The sequence below is a fragment of the Paroedura picta genome, chromosome 12 (assembly GCF_049243985.1).
Source record: "Paroedura picta isolate Pp20150507F chromosome 12, Ppicta_v3.0, whole genome shotgun sequence".
Lineage (NCBI taxonomy): Eukaryota > Metazoa > Chordata > Lepidosauria > Squamata > Gekkonidae > Paroedura > Paroedura picta.
The window spans coordinates 21,940,701-21,965,752 of NC_135380.1; the positions used below are offsets into that span (position 1 = coordinate 21,940,701).

At 46.3% G+C, this 25,052-nt stretch overlaps 1 protein-coding gene across 1 annotated transcript; it reads left to right on the top strand.

Moving 5' to 3' along the window:
• Positions 1–74: 74 nt before the first annotated feature.
• On the top strand, positions 75–25,052 carry LOC143821596 (indoleamine 2,3-dioxygenase 2-like). Its single transcript, XM_077305738.1, has 10 exons — positions 75–315; positions 3,776–3,871; positions 6,273–6,392; positions 7,447–7,565; positions 9,442–9,456; positions 12,284–12,383; positions 12,883–13,000; positions 14,992–15,043; positions 22,950–23,098; positions 23,354–25,052. Exons 1-10 carry the CDS (start codon positions 214–216, stop codon positions 23,710–23,712), a joined length of 1,230 nt encoding a protein of 409 aa, XP_077161853.1. The 5' UTR covers positions 75–213; the 3' UTR covers positions 23,713–25,052.

Genomic DNA, 25,052 nt, shown 5'->3' on the forward strand with positions numbered 1-25,052 from the left:
CAGCTCTCCTGGCCATTGGTCAACAGGGATGCTACACCCAGGCCAAAGGTCCCCTCAGTACCCTGAGGGAATGCATTTTGTGATCAGCCACATACCAGCTGTAATTTGCAGCCTGTTACAGACCAGCACCCGCTGCAGAAGTTTAAACTTCCCCTTGATCTAGCACACCCTGCGTTTCCAGAGCGATCTCCCGACTCCAGCTGCATTCAGATAATGATGGAAATGAATAATGAACATGCAAATGTGGCATCGCCTTTCACTTTAAGAAGATTTCATATTTCTGAAGATTATGGCTTTCTTCTTCCAAATCCCCTGGTAGGAAGGCAGGCAGTACATCTGCTGCCTGGGGCAGAAAGGGGACAGGGGAGGTGGGGAGGGAGGGAGGAGTAGGATGAAAACCTTCCAAGAAGGGGGGGGGGGGAGAGATTTGCATGTCTTTTACCAAGTCAGTCACTAATGTCTAATCGCATTTAGATATTTGCTGGGTTTGTGAAGTTGGCCGGATCAGAGTTTGGTTCTTCGGCTGAATGCGGAAGAGATTCAACAGGGGAGGAGGCTTTTAAGAAGTTAGCAAGAACAAACCAACATGCCAACCTTAGGCATTTTGACATCCCAAACGAGTTAAATATTGAAAAACAAGCACCAGATTTCAAAGCTGCAAGGAAGCACTATGTCATTTATCGACACATAAGCAGGGACTGGCTGTGGTTTCTGACATAGGGATGTGAGAGGCATCCCCTCCACGACCAAGAAATGTCTCTACATGTATGGCCCCTTCCCAACCTGGACCTAGCAACCCTACCCACCCAACTCCCATGGCTGACCAGGTGGAAACTGGGCAATCCTACCTGAAGTGTTTGTCTATTCAGTGCTGGAAACCTTTTGCCATTGGCCTGAATGGTTTCTACTTATGCCTTTTGGCTGCCTTCCCTAGATTGTTGGCTTCAGCAAGAACCACCATGGTCACCTTGAAGGTTTTCTTCCAAGCTTCTAGTCATTTTTGGATTTTGCCCAAAAGGGGCTAGAAATATTGTTTCAGTTCCACTCCATGATTGTACAATGGAACCCCTGGTCTTGCCCGAGAAACATCTTTAGTATCATGTTGGATCCAGCAGAGCATCGGTACCCACTTTCTGTGCCCACGGCAGCCTCACTTCCAGTGCATAGTTGCATGGGTCACGAGCAGGGGTGGATCTGTCCAATGCTTGGATAGGGATTATCCTGGGAATTCTGTATTAGCAGCCTTGATTTCCCGAATGGAAGTAAAAATGGGGTTAAAATGTCATTCATGGTTTTTAAAAAACAAAACCCTTAAAACTGGAATTCTGTGAATTAGTCAACTGTCTGGTGGGGAAGCAGATTGAATTGTACCTGCCTTTAGGTGGGCAGGATCCTTATCTGGATTGAGACCTGAGCACTTTGAAAACCAATATCAGGAACTTTGTAATGATTCGCAAGAAACCAGATTTGAAGGGCTGGAGTATGCTGTTGGTAGTTTGCCATCTTCTCTCCTCACTTTTACTTTCGCCCTGCCCTCTGGATCGCTATAGCAGTTTCTAAGTAGAAAGAGGAATACACTTCATGTATGGTCTTTATTGTAGAAATGAGCTGGCATAGAGTAGAGGCTCAGAGCTATGTCTCTGATTCACATTTCTGTAGCCTGGCTGGCCTTAGTCCAGGTGCAGTATCCCAGCCTCTTGTGAAATATGGGAATGATCCTAAGTAGCCTACCTTAGAGGGTTGTTGATATAAGCGGAATCTTTCTAAAGCATTTTGAGAACTCGGGATAAACACTGCTGGGACCTTGAGGAAAAAACACCATTATAATCATTTTATTTTGTATGTCCCGGTGACAAGTTCTGGCTTGAAAAAACAAATTTGGAGCTGAACCTTGTTTCAAATTAAGCCCCAGCTTCCTGGACTAACCTATCTCCAAATCTATACCACCACACTGCAGATCAAATTAAATAGGGGAGTAATAATGGTTTTTTTTAAAGGGGGAATTTCTAGGCTGTGAAGCTTCCCTCCCCTTTTGATACACTGCAGAGAACTTTTCTATCCAAGATAAAACAGTGTGATTTTTTTTAAAGAAGAGAATGATCTTCCCTGGAAACAAAGTCCATTTCAGTTTAGTGTATCAGCAGACTGTGAGAGCGATAAGAGCTTTCTTCAATGGAAAAGATGCCTTTTAAAATCTGGGTGGACTTAAAGGACAGATAAGATGTTATGCAACACCTAGAAACATTTTAAAAACACACAGAAAAATGGAAAAGGGGGGGGGATTTCTGATTTTAGCTAAACCCTTCCTCCCAGTTTTTGGGATTGCTGAAATTTGAGAACTGGCAATTTGGTTCATGTCAGTTGTCAGGAGATAATTAAATTGGCAGATTTCCTCACACCCCTCACCTCAAAAAGTCTCAATGGATCAACCTTCATTAAACCTTCAGACAGCTCAGAAGCTATGGGGTCCTAGAGCTTATCACTGTGTGTCAGGCCTTTTTCCTTTCTTAAACCCAGTAAAATTAAGCTAAAGCAGTTAATTCCTGGACTGGCTAAAGTCAACATACCTTGAAAAACATACTCTCATTGACTACTTGTGGAACCTGGGAGCCCCTGTATTAGGAAGTTATCCTGAATAGGCTCCACTGAACTGAACAAGAGCTGAAGAAAAGAGCCCCTCCCCACAGATTATGCTCTGGTAGGTCGAATTTGTCATTGATTTTTCTTCCCCTAGGGCAGGGGTAGTCAACCTGTGGTCCTCCAGCTTTTCATGGACTACAATTCCCAGGAGCCCCTGCCAGCAAATGCTGGCAGGGGCCCATGGGAATTGTAGTCCATGGACATCTGGAGGACCACAGGTTGACTACCCCTGCCCTAGGGTTCTTAAGGGCTGCCTCACACTGCCTCACTTAGGATCGCTAGTTCTAGGATGGGAGATTTGGGGGGGCGGGTAGGCAGGCTTTGCAAATGACCTCATTAGGGTGCCATGTTGCACCCCACCAACCAAAGCAGCCATTTTCTCCAGATGAACTGACCTGGGCCATCTGGAGATCAATCATAACAGTGGGAGATCTGCAGGTGCGACCTGGAAGCTGGCAACTTTACGTATGGCAGACATGGCTCTGATTATTCCTTAAGGTGGGCCGTGTGGACGTCTAGTAATTATCTGATTGCCTGGTCATGTGGTCTTTTTTTGTTAGCTGATATCTCTGTATAGTTGTCCATCTGTTGCCTCTTCATCAAAGTGACCGGTTTAGGCTGCAATCCTGTGCAAGCTTCCTTGAGGGAAAGTCTCCTGGAGCAGAGGTAGTCAACTTGTGGTTCTGCAGAGGTCCATGGACTACAATTCCCATGAGCAAACACTGGCAGGGGCTCATGGGAATTGTAGTCCATGGACATCTGCAGGACTACAGGTTGACTACCCCTGTCCTGGAGAATACCAAATGCTGCTTGTCAGTAAGCATGCACAGTCTGTGGTGGTTCATCTGGGCCCCCAAAACGAGTAAAGGACACACCACCTTCTTAGCAGCACCCTGTTTCATAGATGGTCAGAGTCCACACATGAGAATGCATGGTTTCCATGTCCTGCTTCTTGCAGACTGGAAGAGGCCCATGGAGGGTGCCTTCTTAGGTTCCCAAAACACTGCAGCCAGCACTGGCTTGGGGGAGTCGTACTGAATAAATGGTAAAGCTCTCTTTTAAGCTTTTTGCCCTAAATCCCCATCCATACTCTGAAAGTTCGGTCACGGGCTTTTCTTCCTCATGCATTTTACAGAACGAGCTCCCTCCTTTCTATAGCCCTTGGATGGCAATCGCCCATGACCTTCCTCACCTGATCGAGAACCATCAGCTTCGTTCATATGTAGAAAAGGTACTGGATTTTATCATGTATACATTTAAAGAGCTTGAAGGAATTTTAGGGTGACAATGGATGCAATAAGAATAATGGCACTAGGAGTGTGTCCCTCAGCCATGCCATGAGATTGATGGGAAGATGTCCCTAGTATTTTGAAATTTCTCTCCACACAAGTTCTACCTCTTGTCAACTCCAGTTTCACAAGGTGAGTTCCTAAGATTAGTTCTGGAACAGAATCATATGCAGTTAGTTGCAGCTTTCAGTTCTTTCACTTTATCTGTGGTTGTTCCTCATCTGTTACCGATGTGCACATCTGTATTGACCAAACACTGAGAAAGGCAATGCTGATGTGATCAACCTCAAGATTCTTTTTGCACACGGTTTCCGTGATGGGCAATCGTACATCCGCGTAACAATCAAAACTTTGGGGGCCAACTCCTTCCATCCCTTTGCAATGCTGAGAAATCTCCTCTAGAGGTCACCAGAGCCTTAGCAGAGAATCTCCCAGCAACCTGTAGTCTGGGAGCCAGGAGACTGGCTTTATGTCCTCGTATACAGCTATTCAGAACTGGTGCATCAAGAACTTTTATCAAATGAGCCAATCATCTCCCTAGAATCAAGCACATTCATTTACTGATGAACGCACAGCCAAAATAATAGCCGGTCTTTCCTCCCGATTGGGTCTCAACTCAGAACACAGTTCTCCAAATCCAACAAAAGTCACACTGAGTTATTGTAGTGCCTCAGACTGTGATCCCAAATTGCTTCTTCCTGAGAATTAAGACAGGACACCCTCCACCAGGAAGCTGTTCCCTGCAAACCCAATTGACATAAATAGGAAGCTGCATAATGACATCACTTACTGTATTTTTGCTGAAATTTGTGCCGATGAGCCCCCGTTGCGTCATGTCTGATAGGACTTCTCTACTTACTTGTCTCCAGCTCTGCTGTTTTTTATGACCCTTTGAATCGGCTGCCTGAAAGACCCATGGCCGAGCCATTTACAAACTCCGTCAGGCCCAGCAGCAAGCCCAGAACCATACCAGCTAGTTTTTAAAAACAAGTGTATTGGCCTGAAAACACCTTGGGAAGAACGGCTCCACATTTGGGAGGCTGTCCCATGCCCCTGCCTCCTTTCCCTACAAAAGAGGATGCAGGTGGGCAAGTTGCAATTGCTTCTGTTAGGAGGAGTGGTGTCGTATGCCCCATTGCCAGCCAGATCCTCTTTCCTGGAGGGTGGTGGGGGTGAGGGTAGAGATCAGCAGAGAAATGAGTATGGAGCGGCTAGGCATCATTGCTGCACTGTCATTCACAAGCCCAGCCACAGTTGTACATCAGCTTGCATGTTCATCTCTTTCAGGACAGTGACAGGGAGAACCTGCTCCCACCGCTGCAAAGGCCCTGTGGGAGAGATTGAGGTGAAGGTGGAGGATTCTACCTATCTGCCTTGAATATGAGGAACTAGGGCAGGAAATAAATCCTTTAAATAAATTAAATAATGCAGAGGCTGCTACTTACAGCAACTGTAAATAGATGCTATAGTACAGGGGTGGCCAAAGTGTGGCTCTCCAGATGTCCATGGACTACAATTACCATGAGCCCCTGCCAGCATGATAATTGTAGTCCTGGACATATGGAGAGTCACATTTTGGCCACCCCTGCTGTAGATCATGTGGCAAATGGCCCCAAGCAGCTAATGCTGTTTTAATTTACTGTGCCAGAGGAAGGAACAGAGGAACCAAATTCTGCCAGGATGGATAGGAGTGCTGCATGTACAACCATAAGAGAAGGGCTTCGGAGAAGAGGAGATATGAAGCGCAAGAGAGGGAACCACCTCAGAACCACTCAGGTTAGGGCAGGTGCCCGTTCTCCTCGGTGGTGGTCACAGGTCACTAGTGGGCCTCCCTGGAATCCTGTAGCCCCAGTAGCTGCCCAGTGATGCTGACCCGAAAGAAGCCCAGCCCCATTTCTGTGACAAAGGGATAATACATAGGTAAACAAATGAGACATATACATACCAATTACCATTTTCTCCATTCCATGAATATATATTCAGTTTGTATAACAAAAATTGTTTCTCCTCAGTGGTGGTCTTTGCCACCCTGTCGCTCTCTCAAATTAAATCACCGAATAAGTGGTACCAGTCATGGACCAATGTGCGGACTCTATTCAGAAGGTGAATGTGTGCACTTAGCCCATTTGAACATTGCACATGAGAAGTTAAGAAGTTCTCTCTCTGGTTTGTGACCTTAGGGGATTCATTGATGCACATTTCACTTGATGCTGCAGGCATCATGTGATCCACATGTGCCTGAGGGCCAATCCATAAGAAACATTAGCAGATTCTAGCATGCTTGAAAGGAAATAGTTTTGCTGCCCTGCATTGTCTCTGTTTAATGCCTTACTTTTCAAACAGATGCCTCTGCTAAGTACCCAGCACCTCCAAGGCCACTGCGAACTATATTTGGCTCATCTGGTCCTCAGCTTTATCACGATGGGTTACGTCTGGCAGGAAGGGGAAAAAGGGACGGCCAAGGTAAAGCCCACAAGACCTGGTGCTCTTGGCGACATAAAGATGATTTTGTATATACCTCAACAGCCTGGTTGTCAGTGGGGTGGGAGAATGGTCTGTCTGAGCAAAGGAGAGAATAGTCAGGAACCCTCCTTAACATCAAGGTTTTGTATGCAGTTTCAGGAATGAATGAAGGAATGTCAACTTTGAATGGGATACAGTCTGAGTGCTGCCCCTAAGGATCCACTGTAGCATAGAAAGCCAGTATGGTGCAGCAATCAGCCTGGAGAGATCTGGGTTGAAATTCCCGCAGTCCGTAACCTTGAGCAAGTCAGTCTCTCCCAGCCTACCCTACCTCATAGGATTGCTCCTTAGACACTGGGGGGTGGGGTGGGATTCCGGTTGATAACAGTGATGGGAAAACGTTGCATTAAAATCACTAATTCAAGAGCCAGCATGGCGTAGTGGTTAACACTGGCGGACTCTAATCTGAAGAGCCGTGTTTGATTCCCACTCCTCGACATGCAGCTAGCTGGGTGACCTTGGGCTAGTCACAGTTCATCTTGGAGCAGTTTTCACAGCAGTTCTCTCAGAGCTCTCTCAGCTCTTGCAGGGTGTCTGGTGGATAAAGGAAGGGAAAGGTTTTTGTAAGCTGCTTTGGGACTTCTTTGGGTAGCGAAAAGCCAGGTATAAAAACCAGCCCTTCTTCTAAGGCTTGCCAACCCTGGGCTGGAAAATTCCTGGATATTTGGGAATGGAGCTTGGGGGAGGCTGGGGTTTGGGGAGGGGAGGGGTCTCAGCATGGAGGTAATGTCAAGGAATCTAGTCCACCCTCCAAGGTAGCCCTTTTCTCCAGGGGGACTGATCTCTGTGGTCTGGACAGCCATTGTCTTTCCCTGAGATCTCCAGTTCCCTCTTAGAGGCTGGCAATCAAATAGTTATAAATGCCTCTTCTGCATGCACTTTGTGAGAGTCTTGTGGGGCAAGGGCTTCATCCCACCCTCCATCACCAATTATTTAGCCAAAGGACTATGTCTGAAAGCTGTAGGGAAACTTGAACATGTCTTGTGCCTTGCAGGTCTTGCCGAGAAACCTTGCCACCCCCTTTGGAGAAATTTCACAGGCTCTGGGGCTCCCTCCAATCCTGGTTCATGCAGATTTTGTTTTAGTAAACTGGAAGAAAAAGAATCCTTCTGGGTAAATGTAAGAAGAAAGATCTTTGGGGTTGGTGGACAGAAACCAGATCAAAACAGGAGCCTGGAATCTTAGCCTGTTTCAATTTGGTTTCTCTGTTTAGAACTGGTTTGGTGCTTTGAACTTAGAATATTTTAAATTGTTTGTCATACAGGCAGTTATGGTGATGATTTTGGTCACCCAAAAGAATGCACATTATAAATTGTCTTACAGTTGTGCACAGGTTTGCAAGTTTCTCATTCTCACTGTTAAGGAGAGCCCACTTGGTGTAGTGGTTAGGAGTGACGACTTCTAATCTGGCAAGCTGGGTTTGATTCCCCGCTCTTCTACATGCAGCCAGCTGGGTGACCTTGGGCTGGTCACAGCACTGGTGAAGCTGTTCTGACCAAGCAGTGATATCAGGGCTCTCTCAGCCTCACCCACCTCTGTGTCTGTTGTGGGGTGTCTGTTGTGGGGAGAGGAAAGGGAAGGCAATTGGAAGCCGTTTTGAGACTCCTTCGGGTAGACAAAAGTGGCATATAAGAGCCAACTCTTCTTCTTCTTCTCCTCTCTGTAATTGAAAGAAAGAGCCCTTCCTAATGTGCCTTTTGGCCGCTGCAATTTTTTTTGTTGACTTGTGTAAAATATTTGTAAGTTGCTTTCCGAGTTCCTAAACATTAAAATAAAAAAGGCAAATAAAAATTATAAAATCATCTTCAAACTACCACTTGAGAGCTGAATCTTACATTTAAACCAGCTGGAATCCATTGGCACCTTTAAGGCCAAACAAGTTTTTGTGTGCATGCATGCTTCTTCACATTCAGGTATCTGAGGAAGTGTGCATGCACATGAAAAGCTTCAACCCAGAATTCAACGTGGTTGGTCTTGAAGGTGCCCCTGGCCTCGAGCTTTGTGCCGTTTAAACCAGCAGCCATTCCTTCTCTCCTAGCAAATCACTGCAAACTTTCAGGAAGGATTAGTGATGTTTAACAGAGAATTCAAACAGGACTCACCAAATTATAGTTCCTGATATTCTTTGGGAAGAGGGTACTCATGATTGGCTAACTAGAATAAAATCAATATCCTTTTAAAAATATTGATGCCCCTCCCAGAATTGGGGTGAGGGAATTATATCTACAACCATCCTAGGCATTTAGTTTAGTTACAACCTAAAAGACGAGGAAGAGGCACAGTTTAATGTTGGATCACATGCCCTTTACAATCTCCAAGCATCAGCCGTTGTGGGTGTCTTTATTAAAACCTTTCGCTCTTCCTTTCCCATTGTCAATGGCAGCTGACAGAAATAATGCCGGAGCTATAGTGCATAACCAAATAAAACTACCTAGAGCTCACAATTGCCTATTCTCAAAAGCCCATTTAAATAGGGCAGCCTTGAACAGTTTTTGGAGACCAGCCAGTCTGGGTGCCCTCCTGGCCTCTTTGGGACAGCCATTGGAGAGAGCTGGGAGTCACAGCCCCCAAAGATCTCACAGAACCGAGAGGAGGGACCAAGGGCACTTAAGGTGACCAGATTTTAACATTGGTCAAGCGGGACGCCATTGAGGAGGGGGGGGGTTCTTGATTAAAACTTTGGTCTATATGGAGCAACAGAGAGTTTCATAGAACGCATAGAACACAAAAATAGTATTGTAATATATATTTTTAAATTTCAACATAAGTACAATTTGCCAGGTAGCCCCAGAGGTCCCTCCAAAAGCGAGACAATCTGGTCACCTTACTCTAGGTGCCTTGCACAAGGAACACAAACAAAAGGGGCACTTGGGGAGATGTTTGGTTTTCCAAAAAAGCTTATTTACCCTGGACTTTGCTCCTCCACTGACTTAATCTTTCTGTTTTCTTTCCTTGTGTGCTTGCGGCTGATACCCCCAATCTCTCAAAGGCCCCTGCATATCGAGTAAGTATTGGAAACAGTATTTGGTTTTGTGCTTCAGAGTTTGTTTGGATATCTGAGGTCATGGCTTAGGTGACTTGAGGTTAAGCCTCTGCTGTCTAAGGGATGAGTGTGCAGGCTGAGAACTGATGGTTGGCTTTCATCAGGATGGTTCTGTGTTTCCAATCTGACATCCCTCACCAGTGGCCAGGAAGGGACCTGGTAACCCCCTTGTTTTGCGGTTTATCGGAATTGTGCCCTGATTAATTTTGTAAAACCTTGGACCTCAGCAGCAGGGCAGACGATGTCTCCATCCCCTTCTCCTTATCTGCATTCCCTCCCTACATGGCCTTGCTTACAAGGTGAAATTCTTCACTGTTTATTTTTGAAATCCACTGAGAGTAGTCTGTATATGAGAGGGTTGCCAACTCTGGCTTGGTGAATTTCTGGAGATTTGGAGGTGGTACATGGTGCGATCAGCGCTTGGGAAAGGGAAGAAGCTTAGTGGGTAGGTTCACTCCATGCCATTCACTCCTTGAAGCAGCCGTTTTCTCCAGGGGAATTGTATTTTGGAGATCTGTTGTAATTCCAGGAGGACTCCAGGCCCCACTTGGAGGGTGGCAACTCTAATTTAGATACACCTTTCAATCCTTCCATTTCATCTCCTCCTCTTCTCCACTGCATATCATCACTGAGCATGTGTGCATTGCTACAGCAATGTGAAAAGTCAACCTCATGCAATGGTACCAATAATTATTATACCAAGTTTTTTTTACCAGTGTGTAAGAGTGCCACACAACAAGAACTTTGCTGCCATCACACAGTCAGAGCAAGCTCTCCTTTTTTGCAGGGTTTTATTACGTGCACTCTGGTAACAGAGGAAGGGGAGAGGCCAAAATCAGAAGAACAAACTGGAAGCTACAGCAAAGCACGCCTGCTGCAATTCCAGAAGCCATATTAGAAATCCTCTTAGTTAAAATGCAATTAAGGAGGAGTCAAACAGTACAAAGCCAATTCTTGAAAGAGTACCAGGGGGACTGGTGCCTCCCCTGTAAAAGAAACATGCAAAACCATCAACAAACAGAAAATGACAGGGGAGGTCGGGAGGCAAACCACTTAGGAATTCTGCCTCATGGTTTGCATGAAGTGGTGTCAGTTCATTTCTGACTTACAGCAGCTCTGTGAATTAATGATCTCCAGAGCATCCTGCCATGAACAGCCTCGTTCAAGTCTGGCAGACTGTGGGCCGTGGCCTCCTTGATGAAGTCAATCCTGCCCATGTTGGCTTTTCCTCTTCTCCTGCCAGACCGGTCCATCTGCAGCAGCAGCACATTCGCTGCTGCACTGTCTCACTCATGCAGTTTCCCAGGTACACTCTCTCACACCTTGCTTGAGCAGAAGATCGGGCTGCACCGACGAAGCTCAGGTGCACTCCCTTCTAGAAGACAGATCCCACGATTTCAACAGCTGCTGCTGGATTCCTGTGTCATCCTCAAAACTGGATAGTCCTTGTTTTTCCATCTTATATACTTTTAGTTCCTCCTTATTAACATGCTATTTTATTCTGATTACGGTTACTCCTCTTACGGACTATGCCATTAAAGGTTTATTGATTGATGGGTTGGCTCTTCCTCTTTTCCTACGGCCTTCAACGTTTCCCGATATTATTGTCTTTTCTAGTGATTGTTGTCTTCACAGAAGGTAACAGTTAGCCCTGCAGTGGATCTTATGGGCTAGTGACTCACAAACACTGTGGATCTTGTGGGTCAGTGACTCACAAACACTGTGGATCTTGTGGATCAGTGACTAACAAACTGTGGATCTTGTGGGTCAGTGACTAACATACACTGTGGATCTTGTGGGTCAGTGATTCACAAACTCTGTGGATCTTGTGGGCCAGTGACGCACAAACACTGGAATCATTGTCGCTTTTTATTGATGCCAGAATGTGGTACAAGCTGTACCATGATTGCACTGAGCCCGCATCCCCCAGAAAACCCCAACTTATATACACATACAAGACAAAGGGATCTGCTGTGGCCTTGCGCCATTGGCCAGATCCCATTGATTGGTGAAAAAATATTGGATCCCACAGTGGGGATCCTTGGAGCACAATGGTTAGAACCGGTTGGTGACTGATCCTACTGCAGACCATGTGCAACTTGGTCCTCTCTGCAGGATCATCAGCCTGGCCACATACACAACTGTAACCAAAGTACGATAGCTTCCCTTTACTCAGTTTAGCTTCTAGGGAGAGTCCTGGCTTGGTCTAGAACCACCTCCTTGTCTTGGGCAGTCCCTGGTATGTGGGATGCTCTCCTCCGACACCACATTTCAAAAGAATCAGCTTCCTTCTGTCCTACTGATACACAGTAAATCTTACAGACCTCTGCCATGTTGGTGCTTCTTAGCAAAAAAAAAAATGGTGAAAAGAAAGGAGGTTGTTACAGAAGGGCAGGGGAACAAACTGTAGACACGCCATCTCCAGAGCTCATTTGAGGGTTGCCAGCCTCCAGGTGGCTGCTGGAGAGCTCCAAGAATTACACTGTTCTCCAGACTATGGAGATCAGTTCCCCCGGAGAAAATGGTTGCTTTGGATGGTGGATTCTATTGCATTGTAGCTTTCTAAGGTCCTTTCCTCCTCAGGCTCTACCCCCAAAATCTCCAGGCATTTCCCAACCCAGTACTGGCCACCCTATACCATTTTGGAAATTCTCCTAATGCAAGGCAGAGCAAATCCAGAGAGCAATGAATGAATGACATGGAGGAAAACCAGCATCTGCCTTCCAAGCCATGGAGGCCTAACTACAAAGTCACCTTACCTGTCCCATGCTTTGTCCTCTTCCCACAGGAACTTGGATCCCATTGTTTCCTTGCCTGGAGGAGACAGCATGAGGGGCTTCATTCTGGTCACTTTCCTGGCTGAGAAAGCTGCTGCACCTGGGATCAAGGTATGCATTTGAATCCTTTGTTTAGTGAACAATGGTTGGGTGCACTTCTATGTACTTTATACTATACTTTTTGGAGGTTTCGGAGAGGAAGCAAACTTCATGCCACGGGCAGGGGATGGGGAGGGGTACAGTTTCCAGTTCCAGGTTGGGAAACTCCTGGAGATTTGGGGAGGAGGCCAGAGACCTCAGTGGGGTTCAATCCACCCTTTCAGAGCAACCATTTTCTCCAGGGGGACTGATCTCTGTGGTCTGGAGAGGAGCTATAATTCCAGAGGATCCCCAGGCCCCTCCTGGAGACTGGCATCCCTATGAAGATGGAATCCAACTGTTGATTGCTGGCTTTATTCTTTATTTTGCCCTTGTGTTCATCCAAAACCCCATGAGCCATCCTGACTACTGTTCTTACAGAAGGGCAGGTGTTCTACACAAGTAATAAAACTTTTTGTATGCCTCCTGAAACCAAGACCTCCCAGCACAGGCCTCCCTCTGTCTCCCACAGGCCATGGCCCGGGCTGTGAATGGCATCCTGCAGCTGAACAACCGGATTCTGGAAGAGGCACTGCAGGAGCTGGCACAGGCTCTCAAAGCTATGACTACGGCTTTGAAGAAAATGCATGGTGAGCCTGGGAGTGGTCACGTAGTTGCGTGGCTCCCAAGATGTTACCCAATAGGACAAAAAAGGCTGGGAGGAAATAATCTGTCATTTTTATGCAGTATGATGAGCAGGGGTGGATGCATGCCAGGATTCTGCATCAATTCAAAAGGGCTATATTACATGCAGCAGGACAATATAACTCATCCTGACCTAGATGGCTTAGGTTAGCTTGATCTTTTTGCTTCTCAGAAGCAGGGTTTGCCCTGGTTGGTCCTTGGATGGGAGACCCTGCTGAGCAGAGGCAGGCACTGCAAACCTCCTCTGTTCCTCTCTTGCCTTGAGAATTCCATGGGGCCATTATAAGTCAGTTTCAACTGAGGGAACTATCCTCTCCTGCTACTACTACAACTGCCCAATGCCACAGTGTACACTCCTTTGGGATGTGTATATGTGTGTGTTAAAGTCTAAGTTTCTAGCCACAATGATCCAAAGATATGCCTGAAAGTGTGTAGGAATGTCTTGTAAATTCTCTGCATTGTTGAGCATTGGGAGAACAGGGAATGATTTATTATTATTATTATTATTATTATTATTATTATTATTATTATTATTATTATTATTATTATTATTTATTTTTCCTAACAGGGAATGATTAATTGAATATTGTTGAACGGTGGTTTCCACAGTTCCTCAAGAAGGCCAGGGGGCAACATAATATTTATCCTTGCAACAACCATGTGACGTTGTTTAGGCTAAGGCCACCTTACAAAGAGCATAAAACTTTCAGCCTAAAAGCTGTTTTAGCCCATCTGCTTAGACATAGCCGGTGTTCAAAGGTGTAGGGATGGAGCATGATGCCATCCTGATTTTTTTCCAGGTACGCCCAAACCCATCCTCTTTATTTTTCATGGGATGAAAGCCATCCCAGAATGGAACAGGGACATCCCAGTAGGAGCAGGTGTCAATGAGAATGTTTTGCGTTCATGACTATGTAGGCAGGACTGACTGGAAATAGCCTGGATCCTGTTCAGTCGAAGTTGGCCCAGGCCACAGCTGTTTATTAGGCTGAACCTGGGAGAGGTAGGCATGGCAGAGACAAGCTGCAGAAAGGAACCCGTTCCTTACCCCTAACAACTGAAGCCCTCAAAGGCCTCTTTTTAAGTACCTGCCTTTGCATTGAGGAAAAGTGGGAAACTGGGAGAGGGGGGACAGAGGGCAGCCAGCCGTGATGGTAGGATGTCATTTTTGGGAAAAACTGGTAGTAATGCCAGACCTCTCTAGGAATTGCTGGAAACACTATCGTAAAACCATAGCATATCTGGTGGTCCCTAGAGAGGCCTGATGTCACTTCTGGGTTTGAAGGGATTTTGAAGGGAATAGGCAGAAGGCCGCTGTCCAATGTAAGCAGGCAGGGGTAAGGAGAGGTGTGGAAAGAAGGTAGGTAAGAGGAGAAAGCCCAAAGGGAGGTTCCTCAGCATACAAAAGGAAAGCTGAACATGATCAGAAGAAGAAAAGAAGAGTTGGTTCTTATATGCTGCTTTTCTCTACCTGAAGGAGGCTCAAAGCGGCTTACAGTCACCTTCCCTTTCCTCTCCCCACAACAGACACCCTGTGAGGTGGGTGAGGCTGAGAGAGCCCTCATATCACTGCTCGGTCAGAAGAGTTTTATCAGTGCCGTGGCGAGCCCAAGGCCACCCAGCTGGCTGTATGTGGGGGAGTGCAGAATCGAAACCGGCTAGCCAGATTAGAAGTCCGCACTCCTAACCACTACACCAGGACCAGGTCCTGCAGAGGTTGGGAAACTTGGCAGCTTTTGTTTAATCCAAAACTGGCCACAGCTTTTACTCAACTCTAACCACTTTGTATTATTTATTTAACACAAACAAGTGTATGTGGCGGAAAAAAGATCCCAGCACAACATAGGCCTTCTTAGCTTTCCTCTCCATGGGCTTCACTAAGAGAAGTGATGACTAATGCTTTTACTGACAGTCCTGGTTCTGCTTTGCTTCCCAGATTATGTGGATCCGGCAATATTCTATGGTGTGATACGAATATTTCTTTCTGGGTAAGTACAGCACAACCCTTTGGATGTGCGCAAGGTGCTGTCAGCTTTCCCAAACTGGAATGAATTCAATGATGCCTCTCTTGGACCCCTGTGTAAGGATGAGAGGATGTTCCCTAGAGGCATGAGCTGTTTTAATAGTTCCTGTCTCTCTCCCAGAAGTAGGCACTGTCTCAGTCCATACAGTCAGAAGAGACTGAACCAAAAGAGGGGCAATCCTTACTCATTCACTACCAAACGGAGCCATCACTGGCAACATGTTAAATACAGATTGCAGCATCCCATAATGAAAGCTCAGTTGCCTGCAAAACTGGGAATGCCTGAGCCCATTAGATCCCGGCATCTTTCAAGTCTTTCTCAAAGCCTCTTGGATGCTGCGCCAACCTAATGCACCTTGAATTAGATTCATCATCTTCCTCAGCCGTCTTCTCTAGGAATTCTTTGCATGCTCCGCTTGAACAGTAGACTTCAAATGTTCTTGGAAGATGGCTTCAGCCAGAATGGGGAGCCAGTTTTAAACAGAAGACAAATAATGGCTTCGGGAATGGCCAATGAGCCACGCCTGACTGTCCACCTTCTTACCTCTGCAACACCCTTTTCTCTCCTTTCCCCTAAGGAACATCTCTGATCTTTCCTGGCCATTCACTAGTTCACTAGACATGCCCAGAAGGAAGGACAGGCATGGCCTGTGGCAACAGAGAAGGAACTATAGACTTGGCCTAGTCAGTGAGCCGGATGACAAGGCGCCCCTCTGCATGAATGCAACCCCCCTGCATGCCTTCTCTGCCCGCCTTTTATGGTCCTTGTGCAACAGAGAACAGGACAGGTCAGCCTGTGTTTCCTCCTCAATGCTTGGCTGGCTTCCTGGGGCCACCTCAGCTCCTCCTCTTGGTTTCTCTTAATCAGTCTTCCTCATTAAACTCTCATTAAAACTCGGCTGGATCAAAGCGGGGGTGGGGGGATGGTGGGAGTTGATGCCGTAAGGACTCAAACGCTGGCTTTAATGCAAGCTTTTGGGACTGCAACCTCCCTGAAGGACTGCTAGTATAGGGGGGTTATTTCTAGGTGCCTGATTTAATTGTATGCTAAAGTAGGTCAGATGATACCCTTTACTGTTAAAGAGTAAGAGATCCAAATGCAAAAGGAAATAAGAGTCTCTAAACTGGTCTCACCAGATTTTAGGACTACACAGCTTCATTCAGTCAAGAGATTCTTAATTCTCCTTCCTCCATAGGGAACTCAAACTGACCTACAACATGTTAATAAAAAAAATCCTGATCCAGAATACAAAACAATGAGCAACAATATGCATAACATTAAAACGACCTTCCCCAGGCTCCATCCCCAAATCTCCAGGAGGTTCCAACCTGGAGCCACCAACTCTACCTCCCCACCCCTAACAGTGGCCAAGGAGGATCTGGGAACCCTGGGAAAGGCTCTTCTAAACATTCCCACTATTATGCCAGCTAGATTCAAGCCCTGTACCATATTAGAGACCAGCAAGATTTCTTCAGTATAAAATTTGACTCTTGAAAGCTCATACCTCCTGTGAACACTGTGGGGTCAATTTACTGCGGGGTCCTCCCTCCCCCAAGGAGTAGCTGCTTGCCAAGCTCTGTTCTCTGATCTTGGGTCTGTCTCTTGCTCTGAACTAGTATTTCTGAGATGAACAAGCTCTACATGGACCAGTTCACTGCTGTCAGCTTCAAATTCATAAAGGATTTATTAAAAGAACAAAGTTTATATTAAAAGAACAAGGTATATCTTTAGCACAGCACAGATTTAAGCAAAAGAGTCAAAAGAAATTGGATAAACCACAAGCCTTCAGTCCCTCTATCTGATGTTAAAAATAGAGCGGGCACCTGACTTTAAAGGTTACAAGTTTGTAGTAGATATTCATCAGCTCACCTGGCAGCCACAGGGTCCAAGATGGCTGCCAACCTCCTCTCAAACCAGAGCAACCTCCTTCTTCAGTTGTCAGCAGGCAAAAGAGGCCTCCTCCTAGTTTCAGGGGCTTAAAATCACCCTCGGTGGCCCACCCATTTCAGGGCATTCTGGGAAGAAGCTCTTCTCTTCCCTCCATATACCTGCTTGGGTGAGAGACTGGGGGAATCCCTTTGACTCCCGGCTAGATCAATTAGCATTTGCAGGAAGGCGAGCAAGTGATTGATGGCGCCCTTCCCCTCTCTCCAAAGCTCAGAGGAAAAAAACAACAACTCTGCTTCCTAGTGGTCATTTTGAAATAGCCGGGGGGCATTTTGCCACACTCCCAAAATGTTGTTGGTTTCTAAGGTGCTCAGAAAAGTTGAGAAAAAAAGAATATTGTATATTGTATTCCTCAAGGCAGCTTAAAATAATAGTTAAAACATCTTCCAGGCCAGACTGGCCGGGGATTCTGGTTGGAGGCATCATCTGGGCATGGAATTGAGGTCACTGTGGATGGGTAAGTAGGTGTGAGTTTACTGCATCATGCAGGAGGTTGGACTAGATGGCCCTGGAGGTCCTTTCCAGCTCTATGATTCTATGATCCCCATCTAAAACCAAAGACAGAATAACAAGCCCCAAAACACTTCCTTCTTAAAAGATCCCTCAGAAGTCCTGGCAGTGCCTCCTGAACCCCCTCCCCAGAAGAGGGTCCCCCTCACTTCTTCAGGAAGCCCATTCCACAGAGCCAGACCCACAGATGAAAAAGCCCAGCCCTTGGCTGATAACTGATGGAACACCCTACATGGTGAAATGGCTGCTGTGATAGTTCTAGTTGGTGTGCAGGAACATATGGAAGGAGATGGCTCTTTAAACCCATGGATCCAAGGTCATGAAGGTCATAACCAGCATCTTGACTTGAACTTGGAAACAGGCTGGTGGCCAATCAAAATGAGCAACATGTGTTCGCAGTGGCTGGCCCTTTGGTCTCCCAAGGATGTGATTGTCTATCCTAACTGGCAGCAACTTCCCAGAGCTTAGGCAAAGATCTTTCACATCCCCCACTACCTGATTTTTTAAACTGGAGATTCTGGGGATTGAACCTGAGATCTTTTGCATGGGAATTGTAACAGTGCGGCGGTTGTCACCAGGGTCATGGGAACTATGGTGGTTCTGGGAGAAGGTGCAACTGTATCCAAGGCCTGGTGCCCCCAGCAACCCCCTCCTCCATTCATTTCCGTAAGTCTGTACAAGGCAAAGCAGAAGCCATGGTCCAAGGGACAGGCATGTCTGCTTTCTTTCCCACGCTGGCACCAACATGACAGTTAGTCTGCTAGACTGGGATCTTCAGAGGGAGTGCAGAGTTGTAGAGGACAAAAGCCAGTTTTTCATCCTTGATCTTATCCAGAAGATCATCAGCCTGGAGGAGAAAAATGCTTTAAAAAATATTGTTTCTAAAACTTCTTATCATTAAAGCCTTTCTATAAATACACTCCTAGGGCAAGTTAAAAATAATTCCTGCTAAAAAAAGTATTTCCCTTCTAACGGTGCTCATGCCAAAGAAAACAGGCCACGCTCCGGTCACTCTGCTGTCTCTTTCCTCCTTGGATATATTTTAATGAATTTCACTTAAATCTCACGAAGTGTCACTCCTTTGGAATGAGGAAGTGCCCATCTGGGGCACCAGACTTCTGTTTCCTTCCTCTATCCCTGACCCCTCCTTTTCACTTTCATTCCTGCTGTGCATTTTTTATTTGCTGAATAAGGAAGAAATTAATCATGCCCCTGTAGGAGAGGAGAAGATTCTCAGAGGTTTTCTACTCCTGTGGCTTTAAAACTTATCCTCTCCCAGAAAAACATTGCTGTGCTGATTTTGCTGCCGAAGAATCTGTGTGTTTTTTCACCAGAATTATATAGTTTACTAGGCAAAAATCCCACTGCAGTTTAAAATGCAGCGGGTCCTAGCGGCGGAATGGTTGGGGGGTGGGTGGGAGGTAGTGGTCATGTGGGTAGGCTGGCACCGCGAGGCCTAGAGTGGCTCCCCCTTACTGCTTCTTACCATAGAGTCCTAAGGCAGTGGAGCGAGTGTGCGGCAGCCTTTGGGCTGGCAGCCCTCAACCTGGTTGCTTCCACTGCCACCACCTTGCTGCTGCCACCCTCACCACTGCCGCTGCCTTCGCCACCGGCTGGGAGGGTGGAACAGTGGGCAGTGCAGCACAGTCCAATGCAATCCGTGACCAGGGAGCGTCTGGCTGCCAGGCTGCTATCATGCCTCATGGCCAACTCCTGGGGGTGGCCGCTCCAAGGACCAGCCCAATCCAGGTGCACCAAGCTTTGTTGGGTGTGCCCAGATTGGCCCATGGAGCCAGAAGCAGCATCCGGACACCTGGACGTGTCCCGGAACCGCCCCATCCTTAGTGGCTCTTCTACAATGTTAGAGAGCCACTAATGGTTCAGATGAGGTTTTCCCCTTATCCTCAAAGCTACTTTGTGAGGTAGGGAGGCCAAGCGAGAGAAAACAGCCTATGGCCACACAGTGACTTCCATGCCTGAGTGGGGACAAGAACCATGGTCCTAGTCCAGCATTCCGACCAAATGGATTTGCCAACTCTGGATTGGAAAATCCCTGGATGGATCTTGAGGAGGCTGGGGCCTGGAGAAGTTTGGGACTTCAGGAGGGTACAATTGCATACAGTCTGTCCTCCAAAGTCTACCTTCTCCTCCAGGGGAACTGTTTTGTCATCTGGAGGTCAGTTATAATTACAGGAGATCTCCAGACCGCACTGTCCAAAGGAGCCATTCTCTTCGGGGGAACTGTTCTCGGTAATTTGGAGATTTCCAGGACACTCCTGGAGGTTGGCAAGCCTATGCCATTGCAAGGACTGCTTCGCTGCAAATTCCTCATGGAGGTCCAAGTTTCCATTTGCATACGATGGCAGTTATGTCTGGGAGCTGGAAAGAAAGATTCAGGAACACAGACAGCCTTTACCTCGCCCCTGAAATAGTTATTTACACCAATCAGGATTTTAAAGAAAAGTTCCCCATGGCTTATTCCTTAAAGACCCCCTCCCCCCAAAACACCCCAGTTGACTCTGACCCTCCCCCAAAGTCTGCATGCGGCTGGGCGTAAGCTCTCAAATCCTGCAAGGCTTTCCAAGGAGCCGGCAGAGAAAGGGTTCTGGTTTGTGTTTTGCTGTGTGTGACTGTTTTAACAAAAAGAGCAGCCTAAAATAGATACGGGCAGGTCTTCGGAGCCTCACCAACATCTGGCAGGGGCAGGTGGCAGAGGACAGCTAATGAGCACATGCCCAGCTTGACTCCGAGACATGCACAACCCTCGTTTCTATCTAAAGCGCCGCTCTCACAATGCGTCACCCGTGGAGGCTTTGCGGTAGCTGCCAGCCTGCCGTGGAGGGGATGAGCACGTGGATGCCAGCCAGATAACTTCTTGCATGTGGGAAGCATTCTCGACTGGCTCCTTGGAGGGCCAGTTTGTTCCGGCCCAAACTGAGCAGATGCCTTCATGGCCGCATGAGCTGACTCTTAGGCTGGAACTGCGGGGCTAGCAGGCCATCCTGCTGCTTGCCAAACACCTGCAGGCTGGCAGAAGGTGAGGAGTTAAGCTGCATTACAGAAGGGGCAGCCAAGGGCGAGGAGTGCTTAACTCTTGGCATACTAACCAATGGCCTGCTGCAGGCCCCTGTCCGAAACTATTTTTTTCTCATGAAGTAGCAACAAGGTGCCTGGAATCCTGATTGTGGGGTAAGGGAAGAGTTAAGGCAGGGGTAGTCTGGCTCCCTTTGCTTCTGGTTAAGAATGTGCAAGACACAGGCAGTGGGGCTTGTGGGTTTCATTAAGGCCTCTTCACCACAATTTAAACCATGGTTAACGTATTTGTTTGTTCAGCTCATTTAGCTGGAAGAATGAATCTCACTTGTCATAATCCCTACAGGGGCCGAGCTGTAATATCAGTTAAAGAATTAAACTGTCTAACAGGGATGTTTTCAGAATTATTCCAGTCAGCATTTCCACCCTGTTGTTGAAATTTTGTATTACCTACTCTTGTTTCTGGAATGAAATGGAGCCATGCATGGTTGGTTGATTGTTCCTTCCTTCCTTCCTTCCTTCCTTCCTTCCTTCCTTCCTTCCTTCCTTCCTTCCTTCCTTCCTTCCTTCCTTCCTTCCTTCCTTTCCTTCCTTCCTTGCCTGCTTGCCTGCTACACACCTACCATTTGATGTAGCTTTCAGTCTCTTCAGCCTTCAGTTTAGAAACATTAACAGATCAAGCATAAAACCACCATAAAAACCAGAGACCAGCATTAAAAAGGCCTGTGAAAAGAAAAATGCTATTTCTTCTCACACACGTAATTCTGTAGAATTGGCATGAGGTAACCTAAGGTTGCCATTCTCGCCCCTGTAAATAGTGTGAGCTTTCAGATGACAGAACCCTTAAAAATACAATGTGGCATATTGCATCATCACTTCCAGTAAAAACATGGAAGTGATGACACAACCAGCTACAATGCTCTAGAAATTACTCCAATTTTCTATGGTAAAGACCATAGGGATTCAGAGGGCATTTCCACACATCAGCTAAAACAGCGTTACGTCAGCTGAATGGTAAAAGGGCTACATTTTATTGCGCCTCCAAGCCCCTCTTCACCTTTTCGCTGTCTTGTCTTTGTTTGCCTTTTTTTCATGCATCTTACCCTCCACATCTGCGACTGGAAATGGCAGAAGATAGCAACGGGCCTTATACTCATCATGCTTCTACCTCTCAATTAATCCAGGCAACCAATCCCCTTTCTCCATGTTTTAAAGGTCCTGTGATGCCCACTATTTTTTTTTAATTCATACTTCTCCATTGAAACGTCTATGCATAGAGTGATAGGTGCATAGTGCTTTTTGAACGCCACCCCTTATAGGATCACAAGTGCCTTGATACTTTAAAAAAATTAATCTTGTTCCTGATTTTTTGGAGAGGGAGAAAACTTTGGAGAGGCTTTGGAAAAAAATATTTTATTTCTGGCATCACCTGCACACTTGTCCGCCTATTCGTTGCTCCAGGAAGTTAGCCCTTTAAAAAAAGAAATTCCCATCCTCAGGGACAAGGTAGAAGGAGATGGGTGTGAGGGCAGGACGAGGCAGGCAACTTTAGCATGTTTGTGCCTCCATACCTTCCTTCTGCTTGTTGCCTGCTGGTTGCTCTCCGATCACTGGCAATTTTTAGGGTGGTGAATCCACTTTTTGGGATTCCCCATGTTTTATTAGTGTCTTCATTTATTAGTGTCTTCATTAGGTAAGCATTAAGCTACATTTATGGTGTGCGGAAATCCCCAGAATGTTCCTAGAGTGTTATGGGGTTGCTGGGACATCACTTGTCATTGGAATAGTTGTTGCAGAATAGTTGTGGCAGAAAGGAAGCACTGAAAGGGAAGTATCAATAGTCGGGGAGCTCCTGTTACCATCAGGAAAGCCAAACCAAGACACAAAATACTATACTGAGGCTCCCAAATAAGCTGTGATTAATGTAACTGTTTATCCAACTATTTATTTAAAGCAACGGCTGAAAACCAGATCCAATTGAACTGGTTTTTCAATGGACTTTCTCAGCAGCCAATCTCCAAAAGTAATGAAAACACAATCCTAGAGTAAGATACAGTTTTGTAGTTTGAAATATCTTCTGGGGGACCTGGTCTACTAACAGAACTTTGTCTATGAAGTGACTTCTGGTAGAGAAAACAGAAAGTCTACAACTCATTATGGGAGGAGGCCCCAAATCGAAGTGCCACACCTGGACACACATTGCCTGCAGAGTAACCCCTAAGTGTAGGTCTTATTCATGCCGTCTTCAGTGCTGAAAAAAGATTGCCCCAGAAGGGAGAGTTAATTTTGCAGGAGCACACCTCCCTCTGTGCATAGTCAAGACCTTGTAGCTTTCTGCAGTGATAGTTGTGCAACTTCTCACTGTTCCCCCCTAATTCAGATGGAAGGACAATCCGGCTCTGCCAAGAGGCCTGATCTACGAAGGTTTCTCTGAGGAGCCTGTGGCATATTCAGGAGGGAGCGCAGCGCAAAGCACCACGTTGCATGCCTTTGATGAACTCCTTGGGATCCAGCATAGCAGAGAAACCAGTAAGTTGGCTTGCTTTGAATCTTTGGAGAGGCCTGGAACTCTGGTAGGGACACGGGACAAAATCTGATGTCAGGAACTGGAGGGCGTTTATTTGGGGTCCCTGGAATGAGAGTGGGCATGGAGGGAGGAGGGAAGAGAGAAGAAACCTCCAGTCTCCCGCCTGAAATGTTCCTGAGGCTCATCTGGGTCTTTGTATGAACCCCGCTGAATCACGTTGAATCCCACTCATTCCCACTTTCTGTGTCCTCTGCCAGCTGCGTTTTTGCACAGCATGAGGGAATATATGCCCCCCCACCACCGGGCCTTCATCAAGGAAATCCAGTCTGCTCCTCCGCTGAGACGTCACGTGCTAACTTCAGAAAACAAGGAGCTTCGTCCTGCGTACAATGCATGCGTGGCTGCCCTTGTGGACTTGAGAACCTACCACATCGCCATGGTCACCAAATACATCATGGTGGCAGCCACGAAAGCCAAAGCCAGGCAAGGTCAGGCCACATCTGATCACTCAATGAGTCCCCCTACATTCCTGGAAGGGAAAGGAACAGGTGGGTCAGGGGCTGTGAGTTTCTTAAAAAGTGTCAGGGACACAACAAGGGAAGCATTGCTCAACTAGAAGCCATTGCGCTTAACCACTACACCAAGCTTAAGTCTTCCCCCTGCACCTTTCCCCTAGCCTGAAATGGCCCGACAGAGTTATTTGCTTCTTTAGGGACACCTACATGTACTGATAGGCTATATCTCCAGTAGGGTAGACAGTGGCTCCTGGGTAATGTTTTAGGTCTGGAAAAAGATTCACAAAACAGCAGGCCAAACAGGGACTTTCTACCAACCAGTCCATCATCTGCTTCCATTCTGCCTTTTTAATAGCAAAAACAATGTCTCTTGTAGACAGAGCTTCTTCCTAGAGAAGCCAGTGACCTGGACAAAAAAAAAAAAAGTCCTGTTCCTTGAATGGGGGCTGAAGTTGTGAAGATGGGCAATTAAAGCTTCATGGTCCAGAGGCAAATACAATCACCCGGCAAATAGCACCCCATGGGCAGACTATATTTCTCTCTAGGTTATGAGCTGCCCTACAGTTGTTTTCCTAGATGCATTGATGTCCCCTGTGGACTTACAATCTAAATGCTTTACCTATATTTTCTACTGATGGGATATAAAATCTACTCCTTTACACGGGAAACTGAACTGTTTCTACTACTCATTTCAATCCAACAAAGAAGTAGATAGTTGCGTAGACATGTTAGTGGTCAGACATCTCCCTGTCTTTGAGGGGCAGTTTGCTTGCCAACACCCTTCATCAGTTTTGTCTGCACTTCGGTATTATATTGTTCTGCAACCACATCTCTGCTATATGTCAGTTTGACTTTCTGGGCACTCAGCGGCTGGCTTTCTTCTCCCTGTCAAGAAACAGTGCCCATCTGCAGGCCAATGTTACTAATCTTATCACCTCTTTAATATTTCTTCCTTCCCATTTCACCTACGAAACTGCATTAGTCAGGATTAATATACCTATTGCAACCAGCCCATTGCCTATCCTCTCATCCCAGGTTCATCAAGGCACCATTTGCATTTTTGCCTTAATTTAGTCAATGAGTCAATCTTTGTCTTTTTGCCTTGGAAACTCATCAAGGGTCTACTCAGAGCAATCATAAGTATTATCTCTGTTCTGGGAAACCTCTGGGACTTCGCCCCATATTTTGTGCACACCAAACAAGAACATCACCTGCCTCCGAGATGCCCTTATTTTACACTTGCAATCTCATTAAGATGATCATTTCTTTTTGGAACTCTACACAAAAGTAGCTATACGTTTCTTTCCCCCCTTATACTCCCCTATTGCACCATCTCACCTCTGTCTTTTCTCTTGTGTGAATGCTTAGCTTAAATTGTGTGTGCAAGTGTGCTAGTTTTATTTTAAATTTGTTTTTCAATAAAAATAATTTTTATTTCAAA

Excerpts from the sequence above, each read along its gene's own strand:
- LOC143821596 (XM_077305738.1), top strand. The coding sequence starts at position 214 with ATGATGGAAATGAATAATGAACATGCAAATGTGGCATCGCCTTTCACT. Across the intron at positions 12,384-12,882 it reads CTGCTGCACCTGGGATCAAG|GCCATGGCCCGGGCTGTGAA; the intron begins GTATGCATTTGA and ends TGTCTCCCACAG. Across the intron at positions 13,001-14,991 it reads GGCTTTGAAGAAAATGCATG|ATTATGTGGATCCGGCAATA; the intron begins GTGAGCCTGGGA and ends TTTGCTTCCCAG.